General features: G+C 48.7%; 1 protein-coding gene across 1 annotated transcript; it reads right to left on the reverse strand.

The window, feature by feature from the left end:
• Nucleotides 1-755: 755 nt before the first annotated feature.
• On the reverse strand, nt 756-10,021 carry LOC126546079 (uncharacterized). Its single transcript, XM_050194166.1, has 3 exons — nt 9,308-10,021; nt 8,741-9,223; nt 756-761 (listed from the first exon to the last, which is right to left on the reverse strand). The coding sequence occupies exons 1-3, from the start codon at nt 10,019-10,021 to the stop codon at nt 756-758; spliced, it is 1,203 nt and encodes a 400-aa protein (XP_050050123.1).
• Nucleotides 10,022-18,253: the final 8,232 nt, after the last annotated feature.

Below are 18,253 nucleotides of genomic sequence, written 5' to 3' on the forward strand. Positions count from 1 at the left end.
AAATGTTCGCATATGCATCACCATTATAAGCTCTTTTACTGTTTTTTTTTTCTTAATGCGTTAGCATTATGAGTGTCGAAGTGGGAAAAAGTGTGTGAAGAGCGGGTAGCCGGTCACGTGGTAGAGGTATAGAACAACACTTTGCAATGTGGTGAACGCGATTTAAATCATGGATCCGCGACCTCACAGGGGTTCGACCTAATTCTAACACATTTATCTTGCAAATACCGCTAAATCGCCACTGAATTTTTACTCTCTTCCTTCGTACCCTCCTTCCAACCAATTTTCCTACACCCCGGTGCAGGGTAGCCAACCGGAAACTCTCGTCTAGTTGACCACGTCTTTCTTTCCCTTTCTCTCTCACATATGTGTCGCTCTGTGATGCGCCGCTTAAGGCAAAAGCCCGATGTACAGAATTCAAGTGTTCGAAAGTGTCCGCGTAATGATGTAGAGATTTCGGGAAAAAATGAGAAACACTTCAGGCAGTAGTACTCCCAAGCCACAAAAGGAACCAGCTGGCTTGCGTACATTGAAGGCTGCTGTTCGAGTACCACTAGCCTGAACGCGTCAAAGGCTACGACTAGTTTCTCAAATTGTGCTAGCTTCAACACTTGAGTACATAGTGGCATTATCACCACTGATTGAATTACTGGTCCCAGCATCGCATGGATTTCTGACACAGAGCATAAATTCCCAAATAGTGACCGTCGCCATCACGCCATCTGTGCCATTTATTTATTCTATATTTACTCTCGCTATCTCTGACAACGGGTCACAAGAGAACACATTATGCAACTGTATTTACAGGAAAGGTGGTTAGGATGTTGGGGCCCTTAGGCCAAAGGTGAACGCTTGAAGCGTTCTTCAGCGTGTCGCCGATGACGACTGCAAGTACAGAAGTGACGTTGTGACTGCTGAATACCGTAGCAGATTGGCAGCATTGTTGCTGTCACCGACATAAGTAGTTGCGTTTTTTTAAATATATGTTATGGCAGCTTAGGCATCACAAGAGCACACATTACAGTAGCTGTTCGTATCGCGACAAAAATAGAAGGTACCGCCTACATGCGATAACGTGTTTGCAGGGCGCAGTTGGTGATTCCACGTTTTCAAGCGCGAGAAGGAACGACCCGCGCATATCTCAAGCACGAGAGAGCACCAGACAAAGCGAATTATGCGACACTGGTGTCGGCAAATCGGACGACTAAATGGCCCATGAGCTCGCGATTGCTGTGCCCGACGAGGTATGGAGTACACTGACAGAACTTCCCGATCATTGCTGTACTTCGTTAGGGCAACAATTAACTAGTAGAAACGTCGGCTCCAGCTTGAGGCTACACTTGCACCCCACTGCTGATCACTTCAAATCTCCGCTTTCCTGTGAACCTTTCGTCTTGCTAGAATTGCTGAGTACACGCTGTCAAACGACGGTACAACGAACGTGAAAGCGATGGTATGTGCCAGGCTAATCTAAACGTCCCGATAATCTCAGGCTGAATCTGCCGGCTATCCACAGCTTACCGTATAGCTATGCAGCATTGGAATCGGTCAGTGCTCTTGGGTGGTAGACCACCTTGTAACGCTAAGTAGTAACGGCTCGAGCAAGGTGGTTACGATGTCCACATCATAATACACCGCCACCCCCCCACCCCCTTCTAACTATTATTTCACCCCCGCATTTTTAAGAGAGGTCTGTTCGGTTTACACGAGTGCCAATTAGCTGTATTGAGGATACAACACACAGGCGCATCTCCAAGCTGGGACGCATGTATGTCCCACTTTGCAAGAAAGCGTGCTTCTGGACCCTTCTTCAGTGGCATTGTGTTAACCCTTACTAAGCTCATTTTTCGCCACAAAATCTCTTGTATGACAACAATCAGGCTTATATTTATCCTTAAATTTCTATCATGCAATGGTTTTCAGAATATGACGCGTTGCCTTGCTCACACGAACATCAGTGCGGAACAAACGTCCTTATTAAAACCAGATTGAACGCTCTCCCGCCTCTTCTGAAGCCGTCGCAGCTAAGCCTGGGGCCGTCTGCACGAAGCGTTTGACCTTGCCGCTATTGACAGGAAGTCACCGGCATCGTTAGTTGTGAAGTGGTTGAGTGACCAAGAAGGGACGTACTTGGGAGAAGTATTTTACTTTCGTCTCCCGGCATCTCGCAGGGCGGCAACTTGCAGTCATTTGCACAAAAGTTTTCTTTCTTTCTTTCTTTTTTATCCATGCGTAAATTACCCACGAGTAAAATGTTCCATCTAAACGACCCTGCTGTGGTCACTCCAGCTCTCTCTAACGTTTAGGCAGCACTTCCTGAGCACGATGCCTTCGTTTGGGCAAGATAAACCCTCTTTCCGCGGTTGTAGCGTTCTGGAGCTCAGCAGACAGTCGGCAGAAAGTCGAGAGCTGTTTTCACTTGCTTATGGTGCGGCATTTCGATGAGTACCAATGCTCCAAAGCATGTTCTGGTACCTGCGTATATACGCAGATACCAGAACTTCAGCAGTCGTTGGTTTCCCGCTAGACATTTTACAGCCCAGTTATGCTGCTCTCGACGCAGAAGTACAGGTTCTCACCACCATCAGCCTCAAATATTTATTCCTGCCCATGCAGCGATTGGCTCTTTGACCTCGCATTGTACGCGTCAGCATCAGGAAGATGTAGATTCAATAAAGCAATCAGAATTGAGCGTTCTCTGCGTTAATCAACGAATAATCAATCAATATCAAGGACCATGACCATAAACTGTTTTCCTTTCCTTTTCTTTTCTTTTTCTTTTTTTTCCCTTTTTTTTGCGCTCCTGCGTGAGAACAGCCTAATTGGACACCCTCAATTAGAAAAGAAACGCCGACTAACTGTGCTGGTGCCGAGTACACAGTCTGGGCTTCAACTGAAGAGTTCAATCGCCTTATATTAATGCGTTGTGCAAAATGCAAAGACGACTGGAGCACTAAGCAATCTAAATGTAAATGGAGATAATGTGCAGCCACTGTAGTTGCTCGGTGCTATCGCGTTCTGCTGGTGGGCGCAAGGTCGTGGGTTCTGTTCCCGGCCTCGGCGGCCGCATTCCAATAGAGGCGGAATGCATAAGTGTTCGTGCACATAGATTTACGGGCGCGTTGAAGAACCTCTGGTGCTCAGTGTTAAACCTGCACTACGGCCTCTCTCGGAGCCCAGTAGTTGCTTTGAGACATCAAAACCTACCAGTCGAATCATATAGCTTGACTGCCGAAGCGTGCTTCCAGTGACAGAATGAGAGGGAGCGTTTTTGCACCCTGAAGCGACATCATGAGCAAGAGGGAACACAGTAATTTGAACAGTGCAGCTTGTTCTCGCCCATGCGTTAGCACTTTCGCAGTTTTTCAATGGCTGTCGATATGTACTACGTCGTGCAGGTCTAACGGAAATTACTATTTGTACCAGCTGCTCCATAAGCGGCGCGCGTGAACTGTGCGCGAAAGTTAGGTTAGGTTAGGTCTCGTACACGGGGCGCGTCAGTCGGCCGTAACAAGAGCATAAATCGCCCCAGCCACGTCAGAAGCAGCTCTGCAAGCGTGGGAGTACGCTCCTTAAGCGTTTCAGTGTTCGTCTGAGTTGCGGTCGGTAACTGTTTTCGCCTCTTCGTAATTGAGTTAGGTACAGTCTACAAACGCGGCTGAGCGCACCTGCGCCAAAAGTGGCCCGGCCGTCGCCGTGTTGACCTGCACGACGTCGTACAAATAGAGTCTTTTTCAATATCTCCGCACATGGCCCGTTTTCTTCTTTTTTTATTGAAATGAAAATAAAACATAAATATTTAGTCATCCTGTAATAGTGACGGCTGCTCCTTTTCACATACAACAACTACTACTACAACTACTACTACTACTACTACTACTACTACTACTACTACTACTACTACTACTACTACTACTACTACTGCTACTAATGATGATGATGATGGTGATGATGATGTAGGTCAAGAGGTGTCACAGGTTCGGAAAATGTAGAGTTAGCTAAAGAGAGTAAACGAAGACCGCATACTAAACGTATACTGTACTATACGCATACGCGACACATGAGCTGTATTATTGCATGTATGCCTTTCCCTTTAAGTGGTTCCAAACGATGCCAGGATTAAAGGGACACTAAAGGTTACGAGAGAGTCAAGTTAAAGTGATAAAGCAATTCTCTAGAACGTCTAAGGCGTCAATATAATCGCGAACAGAGCTTTAGTAACCGAGAAATTGAGGTAAATGCATGACACGATTTGAGACCCCCCAGCGACATTCCGGTACTAGCCCGGTGACGAAAGCACTCCTCATCATAATTTATGTCACTACTACTCAACTACTCGTATTAAAAAGATAATTTCATTAGATTATAAGACGGAAGAAAATGCTACTTGTCTACTTCTATTCGATTCTAAGAAAAAATAACATTTTGACGTTACCCTTGAGTAGTATGGGTGATCGAAAGGTTTCGTTTTCGCTCGACTCTGCGCCGCGCGCGCTTTGGAGTTTCAGTTGTTTCTTTATCGCGTCGTGCTGCGATGGTCCTGTTGGCTCGCGAAACTTGCATTTGGAACAAGCAGCGAGAATTCCACGTCCATGTAATGTCGTGGGATGCGCGAATGGTCCGCAGAACTTGGCCAAGGGCAATTGCAGCGGCGAATCCAACGTTACTTATCACTATGTGCCAACGAGTGAACCTCTCCGTTCGAAGTGGTTAGGTGCCGTACCTCTGCCACAGCGCGCTGGCAAAGAGCCGAAAAATCACGTAGTGTGCTCGCTGCACTTTCGTCCAGAGGATTACGAGTTCAACACCGACTTACTGAAGTCGCGTGAAGTGCCTTTCAAAGCAGGCCGTCGTTATAGTAGTACGCAACGACGCCGGCAGCGCGAGCCCTCAACAGCAGGTCACGTTCATCAGTGCTTAAATCGCTGAACTCGAGCCCAGCATCGCGAGCTAATGTGTCGTTGTCAGGGTCGTCCATTGCAACGAGCGTCGAAGTTGGCGTTATAAAATAAAAAACCAGCTTATTGTCGTGCGCTTTCCCTTCCGCTAGCCACCATAGTTCAGCCTTCGCGCTGTTATCGGCTCTGTCTTGGCTCTGTTTCTGGCCGCGCGTTTGCGTTTTGTGCAGAAAAGCCGTAGCGCCGTCTCCGGGAGCCGTTTTACTCACCGACGGTACAACGTCACTATGAGACCATGACGTCAATACTCCTCGATCGGAGAGCGGGTGATTTGAACTGCGCTAGAGGTACACGGACGCTTCAGAACGCATTTTAGAGCGCAGCTCTTTGGCGTCCGTTCCTGGGTTTCGCGTCGTCGTCGGCGTTGTCGTCGGCCTCGTAACCAGCTCCGCCCCCCTTTCATCCCCCCAGCGCTAGCAGCGACCGACTGATACCGCTGGATGCCGCTGACGCCGCTAGAGAGTCAAGATAACGTGACTGCATAGAACACCGTCGCCGCCATGCAGAAAGAGGAGGAAAGGGTCCCCCCCCTTGTTCTTGTGTGGCGGATAGGGTGCTCTTCAGTTGCCGACGCGCCGGTTATTTCACGTAGGCCCCGGCACGTCGACGAATACGTGACCACCTTCCCACGGCTAGACCTGGTTCTTAGCGCTGCGGAAGCGAGGGTATCATATTGTTTGTGTCGGCATCGGCGGCGTTGTCCCTGAAACCAACTCCGCAGCTGGGGTTGACTCACTATCGGCGTCAGCGGCATCAGTCAGTCGCTGCTATCTCTTCCCTCCTCCCTTTATCGTGTTGTCCGCTTGCTGCGCGCGCTTCTGCCCCCATCGTTTGCCGCTGGGTGTACACGCCGCCCCCCTCCCCCCTCTTCCTGCGAGTCTCCGGTTGTCAAAGCGCCGGCTCGAACTTAATTCCTTTCTTCGCTCCTCCTCCAATGCAACCCCTGTGCGGTGGCAATCAGAGAGCCAGATCGGTGGCGGCGGATCTGTCCATCGATCCACACCGACGTTAGTAGTGGGGGACTTTAATGTTGACATAAAGACAAACAGCAATTTCCTAACACTTATGCGGGAGAACATCCCGTTCCTCTCGCTCGTAACGCGTCCCACGGCTGTGACAACCTCGCGAGGCACTTGTATAGATCTCGTCTTTGAGAATCAAGCATTGGTGTACCAAGTCGAACATATATCAGTCTATTTCTCCGACCACAAAGCTTCCTTCATGACTGTCAAGAACTGTTAGTGGAGTCTTTGTTAAAGGAATACGTGTGAAAAATAAAAAAAAATTCTGTGATAGCGCATACATGTGTTGCTCGATTTCTTTGCCTCAATCTATCGAAAAGGTGAAACAGCTTATTTGCTGCGCTCAAATTTCGCATTAGGAAGTAACGTAATCGTCGGTAATTTTTTTTCTTAAAATAAGTCTCTTCTTCGCACGAAATAAGCGTTTAGAGGTTTCTGGGATGGTATTTCAACAGTCCACGTTGACGTAATATTAACCTTTAGTGTCCCTTTAAGGTCTTACTCGGAAACAACGGATTGTGTCGCTCACACATTGGCCTTGCTATGTAGTTGTAAATGACGCAGACGGAGGAGGAGGAATAAACTTTATTAGTTGAAATGAGCCGACGGTAAAATCGTCCGAGGTGGGCGGCGTCCCTAGTCCAGGATGCCGTGGGCTTGAGCTGATAGCTTGGCCCTGCTCACCAGGCGATGCTGGTCTTCAGGGCTCGAGCTTATCAGTTGGGCCTCCCACTGCTCGACGGTTGGTCCGGTGATGGGCGGTGTCGATGGATTTCGTTGACATTCCCATACCATGTGGTAGAGGGTATTGGGCGTAGAGCAGAAGGCGCATTTGTGAGTATAGGTCGTAGGGTACATTGCGTGTAGCAGGGTGCCGTGCGGGAATGTGCCGGTCTGTAGTTTTCGGAAGATCACCGCCTCTTCTCTTGTCAGCTGGGGATGCGGGGGTGGATAGATCCTTCTACCCAGTCTGTAGTGGCTCAGGATATCGGCGTATCTTTTCGGGACGCTATCTTGTTGGTCTACCGGTGCTCGTGAACCTGGTGGGATAGCCCGGAGAATGTGATCTCGGGCAGCGGCATTAGCCGCTACATTACCCGCCAGGGACTCGTGTCCCGGGGCCCAGACAATGTACACCTCTGGAAAATTGTCTCGCTTTTCGAGGATGCTCAGGGCTTGTTTGGAAATGCGGCCCTTTTGGTAATTTCTACATGCTGTTTGTGAGTCGGTGATGATCGTGATTAGATCTTCCTCTCGCTGGCCCGTAGTGGCCGCCAGGGCTATCGCCGTTTCTTCCGCGCAGTCGATGTCTGGAGTGCTTACCGAGGCCGCTGCTACCTCTTGTCCTTGGCCGTTGATCACGCTGATAGCGTGGGCCGCTCTGTTCTTGTACTTTGCCGCGTCGGTGTATCGGACTTCTCCTTGTTTTGGTCCTTCGTAGGCCTTACGCAGAGCTTTCACTCTCGCTCGCCTCCTTTCTCTGTGGTATTCAGGGTGCATGTTTCTCGGGATGCTGGCCACCGTGATCTTCTCCCTCAGGGGTAGAGGAACCCGCTGTTTTCTGGACTCATATTCGACTGGGTGGCCCAGTCTTATTAGCGTGTCCCTACCCGTGCTGGTGAGCTTGAGTCGCTCTATCTGGCTCGTCTTGTGGGCCTCTACTAGTTCCTCCCAAGTATTGTGGATGCCCAGGCTGAGTAGCTTCTCCGTCGACGTCGTCGGTGGAAGCCCCAGTGCCAGCTTGTAGGTCTTTCGTATTAGGGTGTTCAATTTGTCCCTCTCGCTGTTCTTGAGACCCAGGTACGGGGTGCCGTAAGTGACTCTGCTGATTACCAGGGCTTGTATTAATCTGATTGTGTCCTGCTCTTTCAGGCTGTGCTTTTTGTTTGTCACTCTTCGCACCAAGTGCGCGACTTGGGTAACTGTCGCTTGCAGTTTTTTAATGGCGGCGAGACCGGCACCGTCCTTCTGGAGAGTGAGGCCCAGAATACGGAGTGTGTCCACCTTGGGTATGTTGACTCCATTTAGTGTCAACGTTGGGTCAGGTGTCTCCTGCGGAGGCCGCCCTCTTGTCCTCTTTTTGAGGATCAGGAGCTCCGACTTTTCCGGCGCGCATGAAAGACCACAGCGGTGCAGATAATGCTCGGTCCTGTCGATGGCTTCCTGCAGAGCGTCTTGTTGTTCGCCCGCCGATCCCGTGCACGTCCACATGGTCAGGTCGTCTGCATACATTGCGTGACGGATACCCCTGATGTTCTCCAAGAGGTTCGGCAATCCCCTCATCGCTATATTGAACAGCAACGGGGAGATCACCGACCCCTGGGGGGTTCCTTTCTGCGGTATTTGGAACTTCTCGGTCCTGAGATTCCCCAGGCCTATGGTCACCGTTCTACCCGTCAGGAAGTCCCGGACGTAGTTGTATGTCCGCCGTCCGCAGTCGGTATGTTGTAGGCTGTTTAGCACTGCTTCGTGTGAGACGTTGTCGAAGGCTCCCTTCACGTCGAGTACCAGGATGGCACTCTTGTGGAATGTGCTGAGGCCGTCGATGACTTCTTCTTTCAGCTGAAGTAGAATGTCCTGGGTGGAGAGGTTAGGCCGGAAACCGAACATAGTGTTCGGCAGGTGCCCACCTTCTTCCAGATAGGGCGAGAGACGATTGTGGACCATGTGCTCGAAGAGTTTTCCCGCGCATGACGTGAGAGAGATCGGACGCAGGTTCTGTAGGTTAATGGGTTTGCCGGGTTTCGGGATCATCGTTACGTCCGCGTGCTTCCAGGAAGCCGGTATACTGCCGTTCTCCCAGCTTTCATTGATAAACGTTAGTAAACTCTCCGTTGCCCCGTCGTCCAGGTTACGGAGGGTCTTGTTGTTAATTTTATCCCTGCCGGGCGTCGTGTTTCTTGTGAGATTTCTTAAGGCTGCCACGATCTCCGACTTGGTGAAAGGTTGGTCTAAATCCGGATTGGGTTCCCCCTCGTACTCCGGGTGAATGACCGGCTGCGTCTTCCGTTGTTGCTCGTCTCCGATGTATTTCTCGGTGATGGCTTCGAGCGCTTCTTCTTCAGTTCCCTGGAAGTTGTGTATAAGTCTTTGTATGTGTTGCCCCGTGACAGTTTTTGATTCCGTCTTCGCCAGAAGGGTCTTTAGAATGGCCCAGGTCTTTCGGTTGCTGAGGGTTCCCTGTAACTGGTCGCACATTTGATTCCAGTTCTGACGTCCGAGTTTTTCAGCATACTCCTCCGCCTGCCGCGAGACTGCGGCAATGCGGATCTTGAGTTTGCGGTTTCTCTTCTGCTTCTTCCATCTCTTCAAAAGTCCTCGCCTGGCCTCCCAGAGGTGAAGTAGGTGTGGGTCGACTTCGGGATTGTCCGCAGTGAGTTGGATGGTCTTTGTGTACTTGGTAACCAAGTCCATCACGTTCTTGGTCCACTCCTCGATGTCCTCTAGGCTTCTGGGGTGTTCGTCTTTCCGGAAAGCAGGCCAGTCCGTAATTTTGGCCTGACCTAATCTCACAGGGGTTTTGTGGTGCATGATTTCAGTCTGGATGATATGATGGTCGCTGCCCAGAGTCTCGTCCAGTCTCGACCACTCGACTTGCCTTAAGCCAGTGGAGAAGGTCAGGTCTGGGCTGGTGTCTCTGGAGACACTGTTGCCGATTCTAGTTGGTATTAGAGGATCGGTCCACAACGTCAGCTGGTGGTGTTGTGCCGCGTTGTGCACGTCCATACCCTTCTTGTTGGTTGATCGGTAGCCCCAAGCCACATGTGGAGCGTTAAAGTCACCCACCACGAGAAGTTTTTGACCGTTGGTGACTTTCTTCACTTCTCTCAGGAACTTGTCCAAGTCCTTTAGTGTGTCGCGCGGAGGACTGTATACATTCAGGATGTAGAGGCTCTGCAGGGTTTTCTTGGGAGGAACCAGCTCAATCAGAGTGTGTTCGATTCTGTGGTTGATTTGGTGCTGCTGCGTCGTGTAGTGCTTCTTGATGAGGACGGCGGTCCGGGTCCTTCCTTGGGCAATGTGCGTTTTGTAGCCGCGCATCGTAATATTATTTGTTTCTGTTTCCTGTAACGCGATGACGTCAGGTTGGTGTAGGGTGCATAGGTGAAGTAAATTTTGCCGTTTCCGATTTATTCCTCTGCAATTCCACTGCCAAATTTTGAGGGTTTCGGTCGCTTCTTTCTTCTTTGCTATCTTATTCGCCATCTTGGCTTCCCAGAGTCTCGTTTTACTCACCGACGGTACAACGTCACTATGAGACCATGACGTCAATACTCCTCGATCGGAGAGCGGGTGATTTGAACTGCGCTAGAGGTACACGGACGCTTCAGAACGCATTTTTTCTTAAAATAAGTCTCTTCTTCGCACGAAATAAGCGTTTAGAGGTTTCTGGGATGGTATTTCAACAGTCCACGTTGACGTAATATTAACCTTTAGTGTCCCTTTAAGGTCTTACTCGGAAACAACGGATTGTGTCGCTCACACATTGGCCTTGCTATGTAGTTGTAAATGACGCAGACGGAAAGGGGATACAAACAGAGACAATAGTTTGTCTGCTTCTTTCTTTCTTTCTTTGTTTTTGTTCTTTCCTTTTTACTTTTCTGTATCTATCCTGTGTATATAGCGTTGTAATGCGGTGACGAATGAGGCGTCTGCGTGCCAACTCGGAACCCTGAAGTACCTTTACTGCCTTTAAATGCACTCGCCGAGGTTGATACCACAGATACCATGAATGATGATGATGATTATTATTATTATTATTTATTTCCATCACCATTACATTGATGGAGGGGATGGGAATAAAAGCGATTGACGCTTGACTAAGTTCCCACCCCCCGTATGATGATGATGTATAGTGTCTTATGGCGCAAGGGACAGTCATGGCCAAAGATCACCAGGAAATGGTAGAATGTAGTCAATGGTGCGGTCAATGGCAAGGGGTAGATGTAATAGGTCTGTATAGTGGCCTAAGAATATTTGCTGTATAGGGGGTAAATTATGTTGTGTATCTATTAAAGCTATCACAATGATGCGTGAAGTTTCCTATGGACATAAAGGTTATGCTACGAAGCATTAAATACCAAAAGATGCCGGTGCTGATAGCACAACTGCCTCACCGGGACCCCCGAACGCAAGGGCCTGGTACCACGAAACGAGAGTCGAGACATTTATTTTACCTGAGCGGCATTATTCGCGGCTACATATCGCGCAGAACAGTGGCCAAGTCGCACCGTAGAGCGTGAGACCACATTTTTTTTTATTTATTCCTGTTTAGACTCGCTTCTACACATTATGCTATTTACTTCTTTTCTTTACTTACAGTAGGCTGCAAACTTATGAGTCAGAAATCTATAGCCTTTTGTCCGCTTACGTTCTGGTGCATAATGAACAGTATAAGCGATCCGGACGAGAGCAGGTGTTTGTCTCTCTGAATTGCACAGAGCAATTCAGCGAATCATGTTTCGTAGAGTAGAGCAACGTTGATAGTTGGCTCGCGCGCAGCGGGAGGTGTCGCGTCACCAAGTTCTCGCTCGTTTTCACCTCCGAGAATCGTCGAATGGAACGATAATAATAATAATAATAATAATAATAATAATAATAATAATAATAATAATAATAATGATGATGATGATGATGATGATGATGATGATGATGATGATGGTGGTGGTGGTGGTGGTGGTGGTGGTGGTGGTGGTGGTGGTAAAAAAAGGGGGGGGGGATAAATAATAAGAATTAAAAAAAACGAAAGGAAGAGCAGCTGTGCAGCGAACAACATAAATGTGTTTTTCTTTCTTTTGGGCGGACGGTGCTTCTGCGGGAGAGGAATCCGAGCGCGCGCCTCAGCCGCGTCTATGCGTGCGGACGCGACGGACCGGCCGCTGCGACGGCTGTGCACACGCGGTTTGCGCCACGGGCAGCGCCTTTCTGAGGGGAAGCTGTTACAACGCAGCCGCGCTGTTTATACTGGGACGTGCCTCTTCGTGCCGCCGTTCGAGCGTGTGTGAGCAGCTGAGGAGCGCGAAGCACCAGCGCGCCCAGTTTTCCCGCAGCAGCTGACTGACTTTGAAACTGCGCTTAGCCCTACGGCACGGCTTAGACCCGACCACTGCTTGAAAGTCTTTCGCCGCCTCTTATTATCTTAGTGGCTGCTTCGCCGGGGTGGACCTCTTTGCTCAGCTGAGTTAAGAGGTCCTTGAAGTTAGGGGAGCCATGAGAGTTAAAGAAAGAAAGAAAGAAAGAAAGAAAGAAAGAAGGAAAGAAGGAAAGAAAGAAAGACAACCCGCAGGAGTGGTTGTGTTGTTCGATCGCAAGTTGATAACATGCTGTAGACAGCGCTGTTATATAGTGTGGGTCAAGCTAATCATTTCCCCGAAAAGAAATCGCTTGTCCGAGACAATAAATAAAAAAAACGTGAAGCTACTTTCAGGCGGCTTTGTGTAAATTGCAAATTCATTCATTCATTCATTGTAGAGACTCTTGTAGACTAGTCCTGCGACCTACGACTAGAAATAACAAGGCTGCGGGAAGACTTCGCAGAAAGAAGGGAGCAGTAACAAAAATTGTATTTACTTCGCTGTTCTCGTGTTATTTAGTTTTTAATGTAAGAGACCTAACGTTATGGGAAATCAGGAGCTCTGAAAAATAAAAGGAAAAAGAAATGCTGCGATTCTTGAAACGCTTCTATCCTAAAGACGACTCTAATGAACGCTTCTCACAAAAGAAACAACGGACAGTTCTCTCTCTCTCTGTCTCTTCTTTATGCGCGTGTGCTCACAAAACGTGCTCTAGAAACGCTTCGCTTTATTTCACCGCATTTTCGCAGTCGTTTTCCCTCCTCGGGAGGTTGTAATACTTACGGATGCCGAAGCAGTGCTTCAGCACACCACCTCGTGGACTTCCTCCCAACACGGTTTGTGGAAAGTCGCTGGTTCTGCTTAAAGAACTTGGAAGAAAAGGCTTTAACATCACAGGTCGAATTCATAAAATGTTTATGAACGTTCATAAAATAGGTCGTTGGCTGGCCGAGCTGGCTCAAAACATATCCGCAGTCGCTATTCCCTGGTACTTGTTCTCACGAACTGATTAAGCGTAAAAACTGCTTGCCGAATACTGGCCCATATTCAAGGAGGCACATTAGAAATATGTATTCCAGGTAACGAAAGAGCAGGTGCAACCAAAACGCTGTCGAAGGACCCAAAATAAGAGTGCTAAATAATGACCAGGTCACTCACAAACCAGGTGTACCTATTACAGGGCCCAACCCCACGAAGCCACGCTTTTACACAGAATGCTGACATAATCGGCATTCACCTCAGTATGAGCTATCAATTTAACATTGGGTGCGTTTATTCGCTGCGCTGCACAAACTGCAAACAAGTGAGCGACGCGAAGGACTGCATGCGGCATAATTGAGGACTGTGATGAACTGGGTTGGTTGGTGCATGTTTAGAGGGAAATCAAGCAACACAAAAGACGTAATGAAGGCGACGCAGACTGACAACCAGTGTTTGTTGCATATCGACCGCAATATACGGTAAGGAGACTATGCTCGGCGGAGGAAATAAAGAGAGAAGGCAGAAATAAATCTGGTTGGCTACCCAACTCTGGAGGACGGGAATAGAAAGATGAGATAGAGGGAAGGGAGGGGGAGGAAAACCGCGGTGAGCGCGCCCGCGCACACGGAACGCCTGAGCGAGTCAAAGGCGTTCACACAGGCCAGTCGCCCTCAAGAAAGACAAAAGTGCTTTCACTGCTTTGTGGGCCGCCGAGCGATGGGGACGGTCTTCAAGCAGCACTTGAACAGACAACGGCCGATCGTCCAGTCGTCGCAATGCCATGGATTCATCTCTGCCCATTGTTGTTGGCAGGCTATACTCATTCGATAAATAGCGCATTTGACTACAATGTAGGAATGCTGAAAGCACGCTAACACAAGAATCACCGTGTTGGTAGAAGCGAAAAAACTCGCTAAGGTCACGGGCACGCTGCTCTCTGTAGCGTCCTGAGAGCATGCAGTTTTCAAGGCGTGGCTCATAACCACATTTATTTTACAATGTTTTGCCAAATGATTGGCAATTTAGCGGTACACCGGCATTGTTTCAGTGCAGAGGGAAATTGACTATTTGATGAGCTGGAAGGATTTCCTCGTGCTTGTGTGCAACATGTGTACAGTGTTGCTGGAAGGACAGCGCCGCATGTTTCAAAAGGCGGCGTCACGCTTTCAGGCGAACTCACGGACGAGTCAGCGCGTTGTGTTACGGAGAGCCGCGCTTAGGCAGATAAAGTGCCAGCACAGACAGAAAGGCTAGCACCACGTGTCGCAGCACCACAGAAATTATGCACCACATCATTGTCAATACCGTATTTAATCTACTATAGGTTTGAGCAATAATACTAGCTTTTCTACGAGGGGGAATGCAACTGATAGCACAAACAATTGCAGGCTCAATACAGGTCAAACCGCATTTTTCTTGAGAGCAGCCTATTCATAACCCATTAAAGAGGAGTAAGAAGTTGAGCAGGAATGGTAAATTGCACTGCTGATATGTCCCTCTTCTCCTCTTCACACCTTACCCTGATAAAAAAAAATAGTGCCATGAGCACAGGTTGGGTAAATCAGAAGAGCAAATAAAGAGGCGTTGCGACAACGTCTGGCAAGTTCCCGCAATAAACAGGGTGTCCCAGCTAATTTTAGCTAGAGTTTAAAAATATGCGAATGCCACGTAGTTGGACAGAACCAAGGTAATGTTTGCCGTCGCTTGGAGATACTCAGATCTTAATTATTTTTTTGCATTCCGCCTAATTACATAATTAGTCTTAAAAAGATGAAATATTATAACTAGATGAAAAGTGTCAAAGAGAAAATTGTCGAGCGACATGAAAAACTCGTGATACAGTTTTTCTGTGTCTCAATACGTGGTACATAAAAGGGTTTTTCCGAGCGTGAAGAAAGCCCCCGAATACAGGCAAAATTGCAGCGCCACAGGCCGATGCAGGCACTCTTCTGCCATTATTCAGCTTGCGCGGGCCTCCAACAGAAGCTGCGCCATAGTTGTTGATTGATTGATTGATTGATTGATTGATTGATTGATTGATTGATTGATTGATTGATTGATTGATTGATTGATTGATTGATTGGCATTTCCGAATGGTTTGAATTCAGGAACGACACAATTTCCGGAATGGCAAGTCGGCAGCTCCTGAAAGGCCGAATGTGCGAGCGCGTGAGCGCAGCGCCAACGCGTGTCGAGGGGGGGGGGGGGGGGGGGGGCTCCTCCCAAGCCAGCGTGACCCCTTTCTCTTTGTCTCCGATGGCGGCGCGGCCCAGCTGCTTTCAGTGCGGGAACGCGCGAGTACGCACGCACGCACGCACGCACGCACGCATGCACAAAAACACGCACACTCCGCCGTAGCCCGGAATGTTGGCGTTACGACCCAGTTGGAGTCCATAGCCACTGTCGCCGGCCTTTTCTCTCCTTCTACATCCCTCCTTGTTTGTCTGCCCTCTGCGTTTCCGCCGGAAGCTTTTTGCTGCGGAGGAGTCGAAGTCTCGCGTATTTCAATTACTTCATTTCCACGTGTTTTCCGATGAACAGCGAAACAAACATACAGGAAGACAAAGCAACGACGCGTCCTGACGGTCGCTAAGAGCTTTTTTCAATGCATTATTCCCTATTCGTATACGCTTTTCCTGCGCTCGGGAAATGCATTCTGCAGCACCTCGTAACCGCTTATGACATAGGGAATGCTGGCTCAAGAATGCGCTAAAAAGGAGGAGAAAAGGATACTGCTCACTCCGAAACCCGAGACTACGCGCTTTAGGAAACTGTGCACAGTTCCTTTATATTGTTCTTGGTCATGGCAGAGCAGTACGTAATTAAATGGACACAGCGTAGACACACGCCGTGTGACTCTTGGGAGATAAGGCTTCGTAGAACAACAGGAACATTAGCAGCCGCACCGAGAGAGCACGGTGCTATACGCTCAACAGTGGCCGCTGCACCGGTGTGCATTAGCGGATGGATTCAGTTACGGAGTGTTCTTCGGCCGGATACCCGGTAGGATGACAGGGCGTGCGGCTAATTATCGCGACGGGCATAGGATGTTCTTTCACGCTTCTCTTACCTTTCCAGGAGGTGTGTGCCTCTCTTACGGTTGTAAACTTCTCCCGTGCGAGCGTAAACTTCTCCGAAATGCCAAATTCAGTTTACCTAGCTACCATAAAAAAGGAATATCCTAATTAGATTCCAAGAGCTGACAATCCGTTACTGACTGTCTTGACAATTTTGTTGAATTGTCTTGACAATGTTCGAGAAGTTATGTCAAGGCGCTATTTTCAAGACACTAACAAACAGTTGACAAGAAACAGGAAAGACGACGAAGTTCTCTGAGAGGCGGCGGTTCTGTTCCTTGCTGCTCGCTTTTTACTTCAGTTTTATTTACTTGTTTACATTATGCCTGGTCTTCATTGCTCAGGAATTCGGTGAGAATAAGTGCAGCGACCTACGAGCCCACTGAAGCCAGGTACGAAGCCTTCTTTGCCTTTTCCCTCGGAGTGTCTCCAATCGCTACGGCGGTCGGCAGCCGAGAATGGCGGCACGAGCCCTATGACCGCCAGCGTGTTTTGAGGCACATGAGTGCATCGCAGGAGCTCGTCCACGATTCTGCCAACACATGCCATGTGCATGACATCATCAAGCCGGCACGACTAGTGCTTGAACATCAAGGCGCTCCGGTGGCCATGGTGGGACCCAGCCAAGATGAGAGTAAGAGACTCTTGATGAAGCACAAATCAGGAGAACGACAGTACATCAAACTATGACCTAAGCGATTACGAAGTCATTGAGTGTGATGAGGCACCTTTCACATTCGTGACCTACAAAAAGAAAAGTGAAGGAATCCCGGTGGTGTTCCAACCATAAGAAGAAGGACACCAGTTTTTGGCAAGTGAATCCAAATCAAGCTGCCTCAGAAATTGTCTCTGCGGCAAAGGAAAAAGTTCAGACGTTCCGATTAAACAGAGACGGCAGTTTTTCAGTGAGTGTTACCTCAGTAGCATGAGCGATAAACCTGCTTTTATTGCATGAAGTAACAGGACTACGACTTAAACCCTACATATGGCCTTGGTACGCTCGAACTGTCGGAAAGATTCTTCACGTACCACTTAAGTACACTGAGGGACAGCTCCTCGAGGTTTTGAAAAATTTTGGAGTAATATCAGTCCGCCGACAAGCAATATACTATACCGTCTGGAGGATGGTACAGTTGAATCCCGCTCTTTGCACAGTGTATTCCTTCACTTCAGAAATGACAAACCAATGCCTCAGAGAATCTACTAGGGCTTCACCAGTCACCCGGTGCAAGAATACCTTGGTCCTGCCTTGAGATGTTACAACTGTCAGAGGTTTGGACACCTGGCAAAATAATGTTGTGGAACACGTCTATGTAAAATCTGCTCCGAGAACCATGAGCATGCTGAATGCAAGTCTGTGCGACAGCCTAAATGTGCAAAGTGTGCGGATAATCATGCTGCTTCCTTCTCAGGATGTCCACAGAACAAGGCTGCCTCCATGCTACGCAAACATGAATTAATTCATGGGAAGCAACCACGGCACAAAGTGCCCCTTCGGAATCTTGATGCAGTGAGCCCAGCGAAAGATCGCCAGTGTACAGCAACTCAACAAAAATCAAAAGAACTAGCGTATTCGTCGGCATTAAAGCAGCAAGCCGCGCAAGAGTCTCAGAGACAGCGGAGTCATTCTGCTATGGCCACTGAAGGCCACACATCACAATATCAGCGGCCTGACCTTGAACAACCACAGTGATCTTCCTAGAACACCCCTCAGCGATCACCGCAGACGGCGACTGGAACATCGGCATTCCAGGATAACACCGTGCCACTCAGCGTTGGACAGATGACTCTATCCATGCTGTTTGCTGCAGTTCGAGCAATTGTCACAGCTCTGCCTCAGACGAACAAGTTACCAGAGGTAAAGGCAGTGTTGTCTCTGGAGCCTTTAATGAGTTAGCTGTCCCCATCAGTGCTACAGGATGGCAATCCTGAATAGTCGTTATAAAAATGTCGTAATATTTCAGTGGAACGCTAACAGTCTTCGATCCAAATCTGCTGATTTTCGCAAATTAGTTGCGCAACACAGCTTGCCTGCGCTGTGCATACAAGAGTCTGGAGTACGTGATGACTTTCGTCTTGCTAATTACATAATACATAAACCCTCTCGTCCAGCTGTAAACAGCACAACAACGCTCTTCGTT

This window comes from Dermacentor andersoni, chromosome 1 (assembly GCF_023375885.2).
Source record: "Dermacentor andersoni chromosome 1, qqDerAnde1_hic_scaffold, whole genome shotgun sequence".
NCBI classification, from domain to species: domain Eukaryota; kingdom Metazoa; phylum Arthropoda; class Arachnida; order Ixodida; family Ixodidae; genus Dermacentor; species Dermacentor andersoni.